General features: G+C 55.7%; 1 protein-coding gene across 9 annotated transcripts in view; it reads left to right on the top strand.

The window, feature by feature from the left end:
- SLC37A1 (solute carrier family 37 member 1) overlaps positions 1–17,266 on the top strand; it is an 81,930-nt gene that overhangs the window by 54,333 nt on the left and 10,331 nt on the right. For all 9 annotated transcript variants that reach the window (XM_047846904.1, XM_047846899.1, XM_047846905.1 and 6 more), the window contains 7 exons: positions 5,325–5,456; positions 7,801–7,891; positions 10,181–10,243; positions 10,446–10,531; positions 11,480–11,528; positions 13,172–13,245; positions 15,872–15,950. In XM_047846904.1, the coding sequence (XP_047702860.1) occupies positions 5,325–5,456; positions 7,801–7,891; positions 10,181–10,243; positions 10,446–10,531; positions 11,480–11,528; positions 13,172–13,245; positions 15,872–15,950 (574 nt within the window). The remainder of the gene's footprint in view (positions 1–5,324; positions 5,457–7,800; positions 7,892–10,180; positions 10,244–10,445; positions 10,532–11,479; positions 11,529–13,171; positions 13,246–15,871; positions 15,951–17,266) is intronic.

Genomic DNA, 17,266 nt, shown 5'->3' with positions numbered 1-17,266 from the left:
GGAGGCTGGAAGTCCAGGATCAAGGCACCGGCAGGTCTGGGGTCTCGCAGACGCCTGCCTTCTCCCTGGATGCTCAGAGACAGAGCACAGGGAGAGACGCGGGCTCCCGGGGCGTCTTCTCACAAGGCGCTGATCCCATCGTGACCTCTCTGCCCACCACTCGGGGCTTGGGGTCCCACACGGGAATTTGGGAGGAACACATATAGTCGGTCCACACCACCAGATGTTAACCGATGTCCAAATGGCCGTGACTCCCCTCTGGCTGTTACTGAAGACTCACCTTTTCCTCTGAGGCGAGACCCCCAGGCCACGTGTTCTGGCAGCGTGCCACCCGGTACGGCTAACCACGTCTTCTGAGCGTAACTTCCCCCTTGCCTTCTGTTGACCAACTTGTCACCAGAGAGACAGTGGCATGTTTAGAGGCCCTGGCGGGTCTTTTCAGGCCCGGCCACACTGCAGGCTGGCCTTGATGTGCCCGTGACCGGGCAGATTTTGGTCCCATGTCCCTTACGCGGCACCCACTGAAGTGGGGGGAGGGGGGGGCTCTTGGGTCACCAGGCAGGATGTCCCTCCAGTTTGGCAGGACACCCTGTTGTCCCCTCTCCCGGAGTGACCGAGCTCGGATCCGCGGGGCCCAGAGTTGAGCAGCGCCCACCCCCTCATCACCTTCATCACCGTGGCGTCTGGGCCACGCGTGATTCTTAGCAACTTGGCGAGAAAAGACGTGAAGCCAGGGGCGCGTGGGGAGGCGAGTTCGAACAAAGAGGGAGAGGCTCAGGCATCATGAGCCAGGTGGACCCTCTTCCATGGGGGTCTTTGTGATGCTCGGCTTGTGGCTGGCTGGTGGGAATTTGTCACCCTCGGCGGCCCACGTCACCGTCATCCTTGGCTTCTCTGAGGGTCTTTCTGGCCGTCCAGGGCTCAGCCAATGCTTAGCGCTGAGTGGGCGTTTTAATGCCAAAGGTGATTCCACGTGGCGCACCGGTGGGAATCCACGCTCTCTGGGGGAGACCTTCCTCGGTGTGGCTTTGGGCAGCACAGGGCGTGCCGTGGGCTTCGGTTTCTGTCGGGGCAGGATTGCACGCTTCCCCTCCGCCCGCCGTGTGTGCGCGTCTGTGTTCATTGCATGGAGCCCTTTTGCCCTCTGAGTCCTGAGCCTAGGAGCGGGCTGCCTTGGCTGAGGAAGCTCTGCCCCTGCTGGTGCCGTCAGATCCCCTGGGGCTCCTGGTGCCCGGCTTCCCACGTCCGGTCCGCCCGGTGGGTCTCTGGCTCTATAAGGAGGAGGGGGGTCTGTTTGTTGTGGGGTCTTTTTGTTTTTGTTTCTGTTTTTTACATTGAGGGAGAGAGAGAGAGAGCACAAGCAGGGGAAGAGCAGAGAGAGAGAGAGAGAGAGAGAGAGAGGGAGAGACTTTCAAGCAGGCTTTCATGCTCAGTGAGGGGCCTCGCTTGGGCCTCGATCCCACAACCCTGGAATTAAAACCTGAGCCAAAATCAAGAGTCAGACGCTCAAGGGACTGAGCCACTCAGGTGCCCCACCCCCTGATTTGTCTTACAAAACCCACCAGGACTTCCCTTTTTCCTTCTGTCTCCTCCAGACACTGCCAAGGACTGGAATTTGGTAGGTAGGAACCCCCAGGCTGTGCATAAACATGAGCGGGTGTGGGCAGGAGGCCCTTCCCAACAAAGACCAAGCTTGCTTAGATAAAGAGCTGAGGGGCTGAATCCAAGACTTTTCTCCAGCCCAGCGGGCAATCCGGACACGCTTTACGGAACCAGGAAGCGCTGTGACCAGGCAGGTTTCTGTGTACAATTCCTGCTCTGAGTTAGAGGCGCTCTTCTCTTGGCTGAGCAGGGTCTGTTCCCTCCATGTTTTCTCTTTATCTGGCTGAATCTCATCCACTGGTGAGTCTGTTTTCGTGTTTACAAAACACCTGTCCTAGACCTGAAACGATAAAAATGCTAGACGAGAACACAGGCGGTAATGTCCCTAACGTTGGCCACAGCAACTCCTTTGTAGCTGTGTCTCCGGAGGCAAGGGAAACATAAGTGAAAATAAACCATTGGGATTTCATCAAGAAAAAGCTTCTGCACAGCAAAGGAAACCGTCAAAACTAAAAGGCAACCTACCGAATGGGAGAAGATATTTGCAAATGACATACCTGAGAGAGGACTAGTATCTAAAATATATAAAGAACTTATACAGCTTAACACCTAAAAAACAAATCCAGGTAAAAAATGGGCAGAAGATATGAACAGACATAAAGAAGACATCCAGACGGCCAACAGACACACGAACAGATGCTCAACATTACTTATCATGGAGGAAATGCAAATCAAACCCACAACGTGGTATCACCTCACACCTGTCAGAACCGCTGAAATCAACACAAGAAACAACAGGCGCTGGCCAAGGTGGAGAAAAAGGAACCTTCGTGCACTGTTGGTGGGAATGCAGACTGGTGCAGCCGTTCTGGAACAGCGTTGTGGCGCTTCCTCAAAAAGTTAAGAGTAGAACTACCTACCCTGTGACTCCGCGATCACACGACTGGGCATTTCCCCAAAAAATACAAAAACACTAATTCAGAAGGATACATGCACCCCTATGTTTATAGCAGCATTATTTACAACAGCCAAGACACGGACGCAGCCTAAGTGTCCATGAACCAAAGAACAGATAAAGAAGATGCGGTGTATTATATACAATGGAATGTTACTCAGCCATAGAAGAGGATGAAATCTTGCCATTTGCAATGATGTGGGTGGAGCTAGAGAGTATTATACCAAGAGAAAGAAGTCGGTCAGAGAAAGATGGATACCATAGGATTTCACTCATGTAGAATTTAAGAAACAAGACAAATGAGCAAAGGGAAAAAAACAGAAAGACAAACCAAAAAATGGACTTTTTTTCATTTTTAAATAGGCTCCACACCCGGCATGGAGCCCCGTGTGGAACCCAGGGTGGAGCTTGAACTCACGACTGTGAGATCAATAGTCAGATGCTTAGGGTGCCTGGGTAGCTCAGTCAGCTAAGCATCTGCCTCTTGATTTCAGTTTGGGTCATGATTCATATTCTCTCTCTCTCTCTCTCTCTCTCTCTCTCTCTCAAAAATAAAATTAAAAAAAGAGTCGGATGCTTAACCAACTGAGCCACCCAGGCACCCCAAGAAACAGACTCTTAACTATAGAGAACAAACTGATGGTCACCAGAGGGGAGGTGGATGGGGGTGGGGGGATGGGGGACACCGGTGATGGGGATTGACGAGGACACTTACTGTGATGAGCACCGAGTGTCGTGTGGGAGTGTTTAGTTACCACATTGTACACCTGAAGCTGATATCACACTGTGTTCGTGATACTGGAGTTAAAATTTTACATACAGTATCTTATTAAGAGAGTATAGTAACTGTATCGACAGCTACACATAGGTATTAACTCATTTGAAAATCTTTATTTTCTCCTATAAAATTTTTTCATACATTTTCTAATTTAGGGTCTTCATTCCATTCGTTAGCAAGTGTTTTACATCTTTTATTCAAAGAAGCAGTTTCGGGGCACCTGGGCAGCTCAGTTGATTAAGCATCCGTCTGACTTCGGCTCAGGTCATGATCTCACAGTCCGTGAGTTCGAGCCCCACATCGGGCTGTGTGCTGACAGCTCAGAGCCTGGAGCCTGCTTCCGATTCTGTGTCTCCCTCTCTCTCTCTGCCCCTCCCCCGTTCATGCTCTGTCTCTGTCTGTCTCAAAAATAAATAAACGTTAAAAAAAAATAAAAAAAATTAAAAAAAAATAAATACGCATTTTTTTAAATTTTAGAAGAAGAAGCAGTTTAATGAGATCTATGAGATTGTATAGGTTTGGGGAGAGTCTTCATGAAATTGGTGACACCACATGCTGCGGGACTGATTCCTGTGTGTATAATCCACACCTGAAAATTCAGAATTAAAAAAAAAAAAACACCTGTCCAGCTTTCGGCCTTGACTGCACACCGACTCACCCGCGGCCTGCCCCCTGAGATTGCGGTGACTGGCCTGGGGAAGAGCCTGAGCGCTGCAGCCCCTCCGAGCCCTGAGTCTGCAGTGTGTAGTTGCTGTTGATGTGGCCTCCTAAACTGGACAGCCAGCATCATTCAGGAGAGAGACGCGTATTCAGCACAGACTCAGACAGAAGTCTTCTGTGTCCGTATGCTGTTGTGGGACCGTGGTTGGGAAGATGTGCGGTCACACCGGGGGTTGTCATCCCCAGTCGGAAACATCAGATTGTACGCTTACACGTGAGTGTGTTCGTCCCCAGGCCACGCGGGGCCGGAAGCCAGCCTCCAGGAGGTGTGGATCTTGGGCCGTCCCAAGGCGAAGGGCCGAGGGCGAGGCGCAGGGCTCCCGGCGGGCGTGGGACTGTCCCCCACGGGGACTGTCCCCACCCCCACCCCCGGTCTTCCAGTTTCTGTGTTTCACTGGAAGAGAATCCCAAATATCCAACTTGCACAGGTTATAGCGAGGGAAACGCGACAAAACCGTTCGACTTTGTGGAAAGTGTTCATGCACAGAAACGCTGCTTTGGAAGTCTTTGCAGTTCATGGTTCACTCATGAAGAGTGTCATTAGGTCATCCCGGCCCTGGCTGGGCCCCCATCCCCGAACGGGGGAGCACTGTTCTTTGCTTTCGTGAAGGCACACTTTGTCCTGCAGGAATGTCCAGAAGCGGGATTCACAGGATATTGGAAGTGGTTTATGAATTTTAAAATAATGCAATCTCTGGTAACACGCCTGCGTCCAGTGTGAGCTCTTTAGAAAACACAGGGCCGTGTGAAGAATTTTTGACCCCTCCCTAGAAATTACATGCAATTCTGTCACCCGGCAGTAACCATTGTCAGCTTAGAAGTTAGCTGCTCTTCCCCCATCATTAGATCCCGCCAGTTACCCCGATAGAGAAACATAGGTACGTGTTCAGTGTTCCTTAAGATCATAATGAAAACGCAGTTCGGAATGTTCTGTTACTCAATGTGACATAAGCGTCAAAACCTCACAAGCTGTTGGTTTGTTTTTACCGCTGCTGCCAGATTATGTTGTTTTTGTGGGTGCGCTTTACCCGTTTCTCCCAACGGGGGCGTGGCGTTCACCGTATCGTATTCTTCCGCCTTTCCGACTGTCTTTCACGGGCAGAATCCTAGATTGCCGGGCCCAAGGATTTTGTGTGTTTGTAGCGTTTTGTAAAGGCCGCCCCCGAGACCTGGCGGGGCAGCGGCTGCCCTAGGACTTGCGGCCTCACTTCAGCCGGATGCCTGCTAACCCCTCATGTCTCTTTTCTTCCCAACGGGCTTCACCGCCAGGACCCCGAGATCCAGTGCCTACTGCTGTCAGACGGAAAGCACCCGGTCCATCAGAGCCACGTCGTCGTCCTCCCGGCCGACGGCGGGGGCAGCATGGCCGCCATCAGCTTCACAGGGGCCTTGAGAATCCCCGTGAGTACGCGTGCCTGGGAAGGGTTTCGGAAAGGGCCGCTTTCGCCTGCTGTGAAGAGAACTGGCCTGTGGATCAAGCTTTAAACAAAAAGTCCGTGGTTCTATAATCCGGGGGTTAGAAATCTACAGCGTAAACCAGAAGCCGCCAACAGGTGGTCTTGGGTCTGAGTGAGGCGCAGGGTCGGCCTCACACCCGGTGCCTGAAAGGTGTCAAGTTAGTTGCCTCCGAGTAGACGTTGACCCGCTTCCTGGACGAGTAGGGCTTCCCGTCCCCCCTTGGAAAACCAGAAAGTCTGGCTTCGGCAGGGCCTGAAGCCCCTCCTGGCTCAGCCCCTCCCTGGCCCCGAAGACCCTGACCGAGAGCCCCGGGGAGGCACTGTCCCCAACTTCCGCTCTGTGATGTGAGTGGGCCCGCCCCATTTTCTCTACCCTCTGAAGTGCTTTTAGGAGAACACACCTAGTCCGCGTGAGCCACGTGTGCTACTGGGGAAGGGGTGAGGGGGAGGGCGAGCCGGGGGGGAGGGCAGGAAGCCACCCCAGGACGCACAGCTGCGGTGTGCAGCCTGTGCACCTGTTTGGGGTTTAAAGCTCAGGTGCGCTGGTCCGCGGGGAGGCGGCGGGCCCTGGCTCCAGACTGACGGGCGTGCGTGGCACCTGCCGGCGGGCGCAGCGGTACGTGATCAGGGCTTGAAGGAGGCCCGGGGAGAAGTGATCCCAGATGGGCGGGGGAGGGGTGCAGGGGTGCGATTTCTTGTGGGTTTAGACTTTTCTTGCATTAAAGTCCTGGGCTCCCTCAGCAGAGGATCCGGGGAGCTCGCAGAGACACAGAGGAGATGTGTTCTTCTAACGTGGCGAGCCGCGGTGGGTGGGGACGGCAGAGCCGGGGCAGAAGCAGGTGCGGAGGGGAGACAGCAGACCCTGCCCACGCAGGGAACGATGTCCAGGCCCTCGCTGCTGCCAGACCTCGTGGACCACACCTGGAAACGTCTGGGCTCCTGCCCTCGGGTGTGACGGGCTGCTGCAGATTTCACGCCCAGACCGCACCCTCGTGGGCCCTCAGCAAGAGAGGGCAGGGGGAACACGGGTCCAGAGGCCCTTTCGTGACTGGGTGAGGCTGGTCTCCAGCCAGTGGGGAACGTTGAAGCCCAGGCTGGGACTCCAGAGTCACCAGAATGTGGGTGGCCTGTAGGAGATGCCGGTTTAAAAAAAAAAAAAAAGTTACCTTTAAAATTTTGTTGTGAATAACAAGCAACTTTTCTGTGGCGCCTTATGGTCCAGATGCTGGGCTGAGGGTGGGGCGGGGTGCCACGGTCACATAGGAAATGTGGCATTGTGGACGGAGCAGCCTCAGAACTCCGGCCTACTTGACCCTGGCCCAGCTGCGGACGCCCTGGGCGTCCCGGGCAAGTTGACAACCACTCTGAGCCCCCACTTCCCCATCTGCGAATCGGGCTCAGCACCTGGTGTAGATCTTGCCTCACGTTCTGAGGATTTCATGAGACCATTTGTTCCGCAGTGAGTGCCATGCCAGGCGCCTGGTAAGCATGAGGCCGGTCACATGCAAGTCCTCATTATTGGGTCGCCGCTGTGAGACCCTGACTCTTTTAATCTCGAAATCACATCACTTGGGAGCTGTGTCCTCCGCCCAGTTTTGGGGGGTGTTCCCGCACACACCCCGCATGCTGCCTTAGGGTTACCCCTTCTCTCACCCAGATTTCCCAGTGATACCCTGAATTACTGTCTCAAAATGCCACCTCTTTCTAAAAGTGGACCTAAACTCGAGCAGGTGTCTCCCCTTAGCTGTCAGGCCGCAGACCTTGGTTTCCTCGGGGAGGCCTACGTCTCTCTTCCAGGTGACTTCCCAGCACCCCCGGTGTGTTGAGCACGGGCAGGGTGCGGGCGACCGTGCATGCGTGCGGCAGGGAGAAGGCTGTTCAGTGTGGGGCGGCTGCCGTGTCCTTTGCAGTGGATTCCGGTCCGGGGAGAGAGAGCGCTGGGTGCGCGGTGACGAGATGGCCCCTCCAGGCACGCTGTTGGAGAGCGCCTCTCACCGCTAAGTTCCCAGAGCCGTGCGGCGTGGTAGTCGTGTCTTAGGCAGTCTGGGCACGCCCTGCGGGAGTGGCCGCGGGCCCATGCGCTGACCCCCCTCCCTGCTCCCCCATCCCCAGGCGGCACCCTGCCCTATAGGTCCCGCATCCTCTCTCCCTGCAGCGTCTGCAGCTGCCCAGGCCGGAGATGCCAGCCGATGGCATGGGAACGAAGTCATTCATAATTCGGTCGCACGTGTAAGTCAACCTGCAGAGTACACATTGGGGTAAACGCCGGCTCTCTGTCTCCCGTTCAGGGTGTGATCGAGTTCTCTCTGTGTTTGCTGTTTGCAAAGCTGGTCAGCTACACCTTCCTGTTTTGGCTCCCACTCTACATCACCAGTGTGGGTGAGTGTGCGCGGCTGGAAACACAGACGTTAAGTTCACGCAGGGCCTTGACCGGCGCCCCTCTCGTGCGCCGGCTTCCGCGGCCTCAGAAGGAAAGGGTACGCGTGGGGCCCGAGGATTTGAGACGTGCTTTCGAACCACACGACGTGTGATTAGAGAAACGTATAGACAAAAAGAATTCGGGTACGAAAGCTCCGTGGCCGTAATAACCTTGATGGGGCTTAAAGGGCCCACGTTATAGCCCAGCTGCGGCTGCCAATTCCACGGGGCTCTAACTATCTGGGGCGGCCTGCGTTTAAATTTAGTCTGCCTGGAACTTCACGTCACAGCCGCGGCGCGGGGAGGAGGCCTTGGGGATTGAGATAATAAAGGCTGACTAATCCGACCTGGAAATGGCTGCTTGGGGAAGAGCTCTAGTTTTAGGGACAGCTGACAGCTTGTCTTGGGTTCCTGAAGTCCAGCCACGGCCGAAGCTGTACATGTGACCGAACCCACAGCTCCGTGGCACCGTCACCCTCCCTGTGCTGCGTGTGACCACAGTTCTTAAAGGAGCCTTGAGTGCGGGGGCTGCAGACATGGCCGAAAGGGCACGGGGACCGTCAGAGGGGCCGGGGGGACAGGGCTTGCAAGGGTCCCCGGGAGATGCAGGCTCTGGGGAGTGTGGCAGCGAGGGGAGATGTGGAATCCGGGGGTTCACAGAGTACAGACCGCTGTCAGGGAGGAAGAGCTTTCTCTGCCCTTCAAGGTCCTTGTGGCTGGGCTGAGAGTCAAACTGACACGAGACACATGAGCAGGAGGAAATCAAATGGAGTTTGGTGCCTACGGGGAATCCACAAAGATGTGGACGTTCCAGAGACAGTCAGGCAACAGGAGGCCAGTGGGACGTCCTGGGCCCGGGAGGGGGTGGGCTCTGGGGGTCCCGAAGGGGGAGGACGCTAGCAGGAAGGGGAGAGGAGGTGTTTGGAGACAGCGTCCGCCCCGCTGTGCAGACCAGGCCCTCAGGTGCAGAGGAGCGTCTGTGAGAGCTCGCTTCCTGCTCGGGCTCTGCCTTCCAGCGCGAATGTAGGCAGTTGTGGGCGAGGTGAGGAACGTTCCCGAATCTGCCGGGCTTCGATTGCTTTCAACTCAAAATAGTCTTCAGGTCAAAGTGGCCCTTCTTGGGGCTGCCTGCCCTGGGCCCCCGCACCACATACTCCCCACGGCCACAAGGTCCAGCAGACGTGGCTGTGAGCCCGGGGCAGGAGGGCTGAGTTTCAGAGGGACAGCAGGTGAGGCAGTAAGGGGACCGCCACGTTATGGGGGACAGAGTCTGGGAAGGAGGGAAGGCAGTTGCTCCCTGTCAAGCAACCCCCTCTCCATTAGGGTGGGAAAGCCGCACGCGGTGTAGACCGGAGACCCCCCTCTCCATTAGGGCGGGCAAGCCGCACGCAGTGTAGACTGGAGGGACCCCCCCCCCCATTAGGGCGGGCAAGCCGCACGTGGTGTAGACCGGAGACCCCCCTCCATTAGGGCAGGCAAACCATATTCAGTGTAGACAGGAGACTCCCTCTCCATTAGGGCGGGCAAGCCGCACGTGGTGTAGACCGGAGACCCCCCTCCATTACAGCAGGCAAGCCATACTCAGTGTAGACTGGAGACCCCCATTAGGGCAGGCAAGCCGCACGCTGTGTAGACAGACGTCATACCTTCTTTCTTCCTTTGTTCCCCCATGATTGCAGAAGGGGTGACACTTTTAGGACTCCAGTCACGAATTGCTGGCTTTTTCAGTCTGAGTGATTAGAAGAAGCTAAGTCCCTTGGATGTATGTGCCTTGAGGACACCAGGAAAGGCTGGACTCGACTGATGGTCCCACATGCGTCCCAAGCCCGTTTCTCCTGCACTGGCCAACCTCAATCCCCTTGGAGCCCAGCATGGCTCCCTCCCCGTTGTCTGAGGAGTTCCTCGGGGTCCGCCGAGTGTCCCAGGGTGCGCCCAGGTGCCGGAGCCTCTGTTTCAGGCAGTTCTTGCACCTTCGGGGCTGCGCCTAACCTGTGGCTACCCCAGGGACGGACACTGGACCAGAGGGGTGGGAGTTAGGCCGAGCCACGCGGATCCTCCTATTCCGGCGAAGAGCGTTTCGCTTTCATCCTTCCTGTGCGTCTCCCCACGTAGCAGCCTCTGCTGTTTTTCCTTTACCCCAAGTTCACCCCTAACTGCTGCTTGGCTCAGGTCATGCCTAGGAGACAGGAGCGCCACGCACGGTCTTACTTTGCTGTGACTTGCTCACGGGGACACTTGTCGTTTTGTTAGATCACCTTGATGCCAGACAAGCCGGGGAGCTCTCCACCCTGTTTGACGTGGGCGGGATCTTCGGTGAGTCCCTCCCTCCCTGTCGCACGTGGACGGAAACTTGGAGGACAGTCTCGCTCGGGGAGGGACGGGGACGTGGCTGACGGCGAGGGTGGACAGGGACATGGAGAGGGAGATTATTCTCTCCTCACTGCCGTCTTGCATATTCCACTCTCTCTCCGCGGGATCTTGCCCCGGGGACCCAAGCACCCCCTCTGCATTGCAGGTGGGATCCTGGCGGGCGTGATCTCAGATCGACTGGAGAAGCGGGCCTCCACCTGTGGCCTGATGCTTCTGCTTGCGGCCCCCACGGTGAGCCGGACCCCCATCCCACCCCACCCCCCGCCCCGTCTGGACCCCAAGCCTCCAGGAGCAGCCGCCTCCCCCCCCCCCACCCGACCTACACACACCGTCACCTCCAGCCCAGGCTCAGCCCCATTCGTGACTCATGGTTTCTGGATACTGGCCGTGGCCTCAGAAACCCCTCAGCGTGTCCCCCCACTGAGTCTGCCAAGCCTCCTTCCCCAGATGTCTCCCCTGCCCTCTGCACGTTGCTGGGCCACTCTCTTCATTCATCCCTGGCTCCCCTTTGGGTGCTCCCTCCCCTGGCCCTGGCCCCTCCCCCACAGGCTCCTGCTCAGCCTCTAGGGTCCCCCACCTCCCCAGGCAGCAGCAACCCTGCCTATGGTAGTGCTGGCTTCCACTGCTTTCAACGCATTTGGTGACAATGACCTAGGGCAGATCACCTTCCCTTTGTGTGCCTGTCTCTATTGTCACAACAATAGTACCGTCACTCATCGGCCTGCACGGCACATACCTGCCCGCCTGCCACTCGGCTGGGCCGTGTCCGGAACGAGGCCCGGCTGTCCGGCGTCTCAGGGCCTGGATGCTGCCTGACACAGACCCGCAGAGAACCTCACTGAGAAAACGTCAGTGTGGCCCCGTGGCCCCTGCCTCAGGACCCCCTCAGCAGGTGCACCCGTTTAGGCAGACGGCCCGAAGAGGGGACGGTCGGACTGAGGCATGGATCCCAGGGAGAGCTGCCCCAAGCCGTGTGCCCGGCCCTGGGAGCTCAGCGGGAGGCACCATCAGAGCCCGCGTGTGGGGACAGGGCACCAGGCTTCACAGCGCCTGGCGAGGGCCGCAGGGCCCCCGCTCCTTCTTAGGGGCCCCCTCTCTGGTCGGCTGAGAACCGCCGGCCCGGGCAGCATCCGGCTACGCACAGTGACCGGTTGTCCCCCTGTTTTACACCATTTACAGCTCTACATGTTCTCCACCATCAGCAGAATGGGCCTAGAAGCCACGATAGGTGAGTCCCCACGGCCTTTCTTCTTGTCTTCTGTGTGCGGTTTTTGTCCACACGGCTTGATGAAGCAGAGCAACAAATTAGCGTGGAGGCATTCGGCTGGTGTAAACGGAGCCTGTGGGGTGGCCCAGATAGTCCCAGGTCCCTCGTGGGGGGGGGGGGGGGGCTCCTGCCCCAGGAGTGAGGCCTGCCGTCCGCAGGCTTGAGAGCAAGCGTGGGAGAGCACGGGCCACCCGCTCCAGGGCCGCGAGGAGGCACTCTGAGAAGTCACGTGTCCCCCCGGAAGGCAGAGGCAGGGCTCCACCCCGAGACCTGCACCCCAGCAGGTGAGGACAGGCCAGAGCCCAGCAGGGGCCAGACTCCCAGCTGCCCTCCGCCAGCTGCCTTTCTGAGAGCGGGTGCAGGACGCCGGAGGACGATTCTTTACTTCCTGCAAGCCGTACCATCAGATATGGCTCTGACACTTGGGAAGGATTTTTTTAAATGTTTATTTATTTTCAGAGGAAAGAGAGAGAGCAGGAACAGAGAGAGAAGGGGGCGAGAGAGAAGGGGGAGAAAATCCCAAGCAGGCTCTGCACTGTCAGCACAGGGCCGGATGAGGGGCTCGAACTCATGAACTGTGAGATCATGACCTGAGCAGAACCAGGCGTTTCACCAACTAAGCCACCCAGGTGCCCCTCTTTTTTTTTTTTTTAAGTTTTTAAATTTATTTTGAGAGAGAGCGTGTGTGTGCGCAAGCAGGGGAGGGGCAGAGAGAGAGGGAGAGCATCCCACACAGGCTCTGCACTGTCAGCACAGAGCCTGACTCAGGGCTCAGTCTCGAAAACCGTGAGATCACGCCCTGAGCCGAAATCAAGAGTCAGATGCTTAACCGGCTGAGCCACCCAGGCGCCCTGGTAAATATCTTTTCTGTCTTAAGCAGCCAGCAGTGGTGATCGGGAGGGAGGCAGGCTGTGTGTGATCCCATTAGAAGTCATCCAGAAGTCAGATTGCTGACACGAGGAGCTGTGGGTTTCCTGTGACCCACTGGTCCAGAAGCTTCTGCACAGAGGAGTGGTAACCAGTGGCTAATTTGGAAAAGTGAGCCTGGAGGACGGTTTAGAAAGCATGCCCTTTAGAAGTAAGCACGTTACCCTGCCCGTGGGAGCTTGGTGGCTCTGGGTGTCCGGGTGTCCCTCGGGGGCAGCCGTCCACAGCTGCGGGCACAGAGAGAGACAGACAGACACCCTCTCACTGCAAAGCAGGCCAAGGCTGGGGTTAGCGCCAGCCGGCACTGACCACAGGGAGCATTCGCACACCCCCGGCACATCCGTACTCGGGACACCGGGCTTCTGGTCCCTCCAGGCTGTCAGCAGTCGCCACCAGTTGAGGGTCGAGGAAACGGAGCAGCAGGTCCTGTGATTGAGACTTACAGGCGTACGTGGGGCAGGTTTAAAGGAAGAAGCTCACCACCTGGCCCCAGCAGTCGGCAGTCACCGCGCCCCAGGCGTGCGGGCCTCCTTCCCAGCACCCGCCCACATCGCGCTCAGGCCAGACCCGCACGTGACACCAGGGCGCTCGCCCGGGGGCTGCCGAGGCCGTGGGGGCTCTCCCAGAGGGCACCGTTCCGCTGCTGAATCCCTCCTTCTGGTTTCTGGTTCCCACAGCCATGCTGCTGCTCAGCGGGGCCCTGGTCAGCGGGCCGTACGCCCTGATCACGACCGCCGTGTCCGCCGACCTGGTGAGTGGCCGCGGTCTCGGCGCAGGGCGGGGGCGGGTGCTGGTCAGAGACGGTCTCTGTTAGTAAAACGGTGTCTTTAGAGACGGGGCTTTTTGCCCGTGACTGATACCTACGCTTCTGAGAGTCTCCTGAAGCAGATACAGGGAGGTGCTGCCCCCGTTCCATCAACGAGGGTGTCGAGCGAGTTTAAGAGGCCCGTCTGAGGCCCGAGGTCAGAAGGCAGCAGTCCGGCTGGCTCGATCCTCTGTGCTACCCTTGCTTAACCCCGGGGACTGGTGACCATGCACCCCTGAGCCCGCCCCCCGGGGCCCAGATCTGAGGTGCACTGGGGTCGGCCCCTCCTTTCACCCGGCCCCCTGTGCCTGGCCCTCTGCTAGTCTCCGCAGAGCCAATCCGGACGGGGACCTGAGCCCCAGAGGACCTGTTCCAGAGAGGAAGCAAGCCCGCATTCACGCACGCGGCGAGAAATGCCAGTGCCGTGGAGAGGGGGGAGCCACCTGGGCCTTAGGGTCCACAGGAACAACTCACCTGTCCTTCCTGGAGGGAGGGGGCTGCTGACAAGGTGACCTCGGACTCCTGATCATGCCCGTAGAGACCCAGTGGGGGCGGGTCACCCTCATGTGCCTGACACGAGGGACATTCCACACTGTCCGTAGCGGGCACCAACACCCACACCAAGATACAAGATCCTCTTTAAAAAGTTGTTTCTTAAATAAACGGGAGAGAAGAGACAAATCCCCCGCAGACAAGAGTTTCTGTGGATACCCTGTCCTCCGAGAGGGGAGCGCCCTCTCTGTCCTTAGGTGCGGGCTGTGCATGGTGACGTCATAGCTACAGGGAGGGACCTGACAGACGGCCCCGCCAGGGGACCAAGGTCAGTGCCAACAGTGACAGGGCGCGTGACGGCCTGCACCCTGGACACGTGTTGTGAAGATGTCACTTCACCTCTGAGACCACCCTCCCCAAACCCACTCCCAGACTCCTCAGGAGGGAAACGTCACGCACACGCCAGCAGAGGGCACTTTGCTGTCGGGGTCAGAACCCAGGAAGGTGGGCCGAATTGCCGGGCAGGAGGAGCCCTGGGAGGCGTGACGGCTGAGTCATGTGGTGTCCCACACAGAACGAGGTCAAAGGAGACGTTAGATGAAAGTGCTTGGGTTAGGTAAACATAACGCATCAGTGTTGGGCTCCTGACTGTGGCAGCGACAGCAAGCCATATAAGGCGGTGACCCAGGGAAAGCGGGCACAGGGCACGCGGCCCATGTGCCATCTTGGCAAAACTAACGTGCACCCAAGACTTTTCTCAAGCAAAACCATAAGCGGCAACCCAGAAGTGGCCTGTAGACTCATGGGCAGGATGGCCGGCCTTCTGGGCGTCTGGCCCGGTGAACCCTCTCCCACGGGCCCCTGAGGCCCCTGGAACTTTCCTGTCTCCGGTGACCCTGCTTCTCTTCTGCATTTCTGTCCAGTCCTCGTAGAGTCAGACCCGGAGCTCACCAGCCACTCGCTCCTTCTCCTTCTTGGAGGCCATGGCAGGCCCCCCGAGGGCACGGACCCCATGCCCAGGCGGACCCCATGCCCGCCCCCTTCCCCTCCTCTCCCGTGTCTGCCTGACACTCACCCTGCCCATCGGCTCAGAGCGCTGTCCTCGGCCCCTCAGGCCCTTCCGCTCCTGGGACAACCAGAGGCCCCATCGGGTCAGCAGAGAGAGGCAGAGGAAGGGCTCTGGGGAGTCCCACCAGGCGGCAGGCCCTCCAACATCAGGCCCCCCTTTGTGCTCCTGCCTGCATGGGGCACAGATGCTGGGAGGGGCCACAGCAGACCAGTAACAGTCACCTGCTCTGTGGGATCAGAGGAAGGACAGAGCAGGGACTCCAGACTCCAGAAAACATGGGTTATGGGTGATTATCACTTTGTGTGTGTGCTTTATTTATATATTGCTGTGCACACGCTCACAAGCATCTGTTTTTACAGGCTTTGGTTTGTGTCATTTTAGGTTTCCAGGCACTTTTTTCCCCCAATCAGTTACTTTTCTTTTACTGTCCTCGGTTTGTGCTCCCCCCTCCCCCCAGCCTTGTATGTATTGCTTTTTGAAAACCAAAGCTCCTCTCAGTTTGTCATTTAGGACTTGGTGACTGTCACACTGGTGTCTTGGGTCCTGCCCTCTTCCCCATCCTTCCTGGCATTTGCCATTACCCGGGTTGGGTTTTAGGTACTGCAGAGCCACCGGCACGTGTCACAGAAGGCCCCTCGCGGGAACATGGACGTGGGCGTTGATGCTGGCCCCCCTCCGGGGTAGGGACAAGTCTGTGTCCTTCTTTCCCACGTTGGCAGGTGTGGTGTGCTGAGTAAAATAGTTGCTGATTGAAGAATTCTGAGAGTTCTCTCAACCAGAATGTGTTTGGACAGATCTCTCTGATGGTGTCTTACTGTTGAAAACCCTTAAACTTTGTGTATTTTTCCAAAGTAAGTTTGGATCGGACTAGATTTTAGATTTTTCTGATGGAAAACGCCCCACATTTTGAATTGCTTAGAAAATTGGGTAAATTGTCGTAAGGAGGGGCAGGCTGGTTTCTCACTGATGCGGCTGAGATGGGCCTCACATCTGTTTTTCCCTCTCGTCTAGGGCACGCACAAAAGTCTCAAAGGAAACTCCCACGCCCTCGCCACCGTGACCGCCATCATTGACGGGACCGGGTCTGTAGGTGAGTGGTTATGTTTAGGGCTAAGAAGTTAATTGTGGTCATAGGGGAAACCACATTGTCACATCCTAGTTAACAGATGCCAAGAATTCCAAGGGTCTGGATAATACTAGTATTGGCTGGCCTTTTTTGGGTTTTTTTTGTTGTTGGTTTTTTTTACTGCACGAAACACTCTTTACAGTATTGTTATAATGCTTATTCTAAAAGAAAGATTATTTTTCAAGAATCCTTCAAAGATTATTTTTTAGTTAGGTGATGTAATGATGCTGATAAAATTTTTTTTTTAATAATCTCAGTTAATTTCACAAAGAGAACTTAATCCAAAATTTCATCCAAATACGTAAGACCTACACAAAGTCTTGACAAAATGGAGAATGTCTCTCTTGTCGTAAAGGTGGTACTTACTTAAAATTAAGTATACTCTGTACTTAAAATTAAAAAATATTAACTTTTTAAAATAAAAAATTATTGGGGCGCCTGGCTGGCTCAGTCAGTTAAGCAAACAAGTTTGGTTCAGGTCATGATCTCACAGCTCGTGAGTTCGAGCCCCACATCAGGCTCTGTGCTGACAGCTTAGAGCCTGGAGCCTGCTTTGGATTCTGTGTCTCCCTCTCTTTCTCTCTGCCCCTCCCTTGGTCTCTCTCTCTCGCTCTCAAAAATAAACATTAAAAAATTTTAAAAATAAATACATAAAAATAAATAAAAATTACTAATAGTTTTTACTAATGGAAAAATATGGTATTTATAATCACTTAAAGCCCAGTTAGTATTTCAGCAAAGGTGTGAATTTATGTTAATAATTTATTGCAAAAACCAGCTAAGGGCATTTTGATTAATTTTGTTACCACGGAGTTCAGATCATTGCCGTTGACAAGTTTGGATCATTTAATGAGAAAAGAGGCTCTAACAGTTACCATTAGTTACCGTGAAAAAGTGATCTTTTCTAAAATGCCCACCTCACAAGCCCATAGGCTGTAGGAACGGTCTAAGGTGCAGGTCATGGGTAGGAGGGTAAGGAGAGCATCCCCACGCTCAGTCTAGGGTCAAGGGCACGCACGTCAGAGCGACGATTCGCTGTGGCACGACCATAACATCTGAGGTGCGTTACGTTACAGAATTTCCACAACCAGATTTTTAAAATTGCGAGTAGAAGAAAGTAATTCCAAAATACGATGTTCAGATCAATTTCAGTATTCAGAAGGCTCAGTCCCCGTTCAGAAACAGATAAATGGTATATATTTATCAATGAGTTAGGACGAATAATAAAGGATCGGCCAGCCTTTTTCAAATACGAGCAGGTCAAAAACACGTGCGGACCC

This window comes from Prionailurus viverrinus, unplaced genomic scaffold (genome assembly GCF_022837055.1).
Source record: "Prionailurus viverrinus isolate Anna unplaced genomic scaffold, UM_Priviv_1.0 scaffold_42, whole genome shotgun sequence".
Lineage (NCBI taxonomy): Eukaryota > Metazoa > Chordata > Mammalia > Carnivora > Felidae > Prionailurus > Prionailurus viverrinus.
The sequence above is the reverse complement of the archived record's forward strand: the minus strand, read 5'-3'. Positions and strand labels throughout refer to the sequence as shown.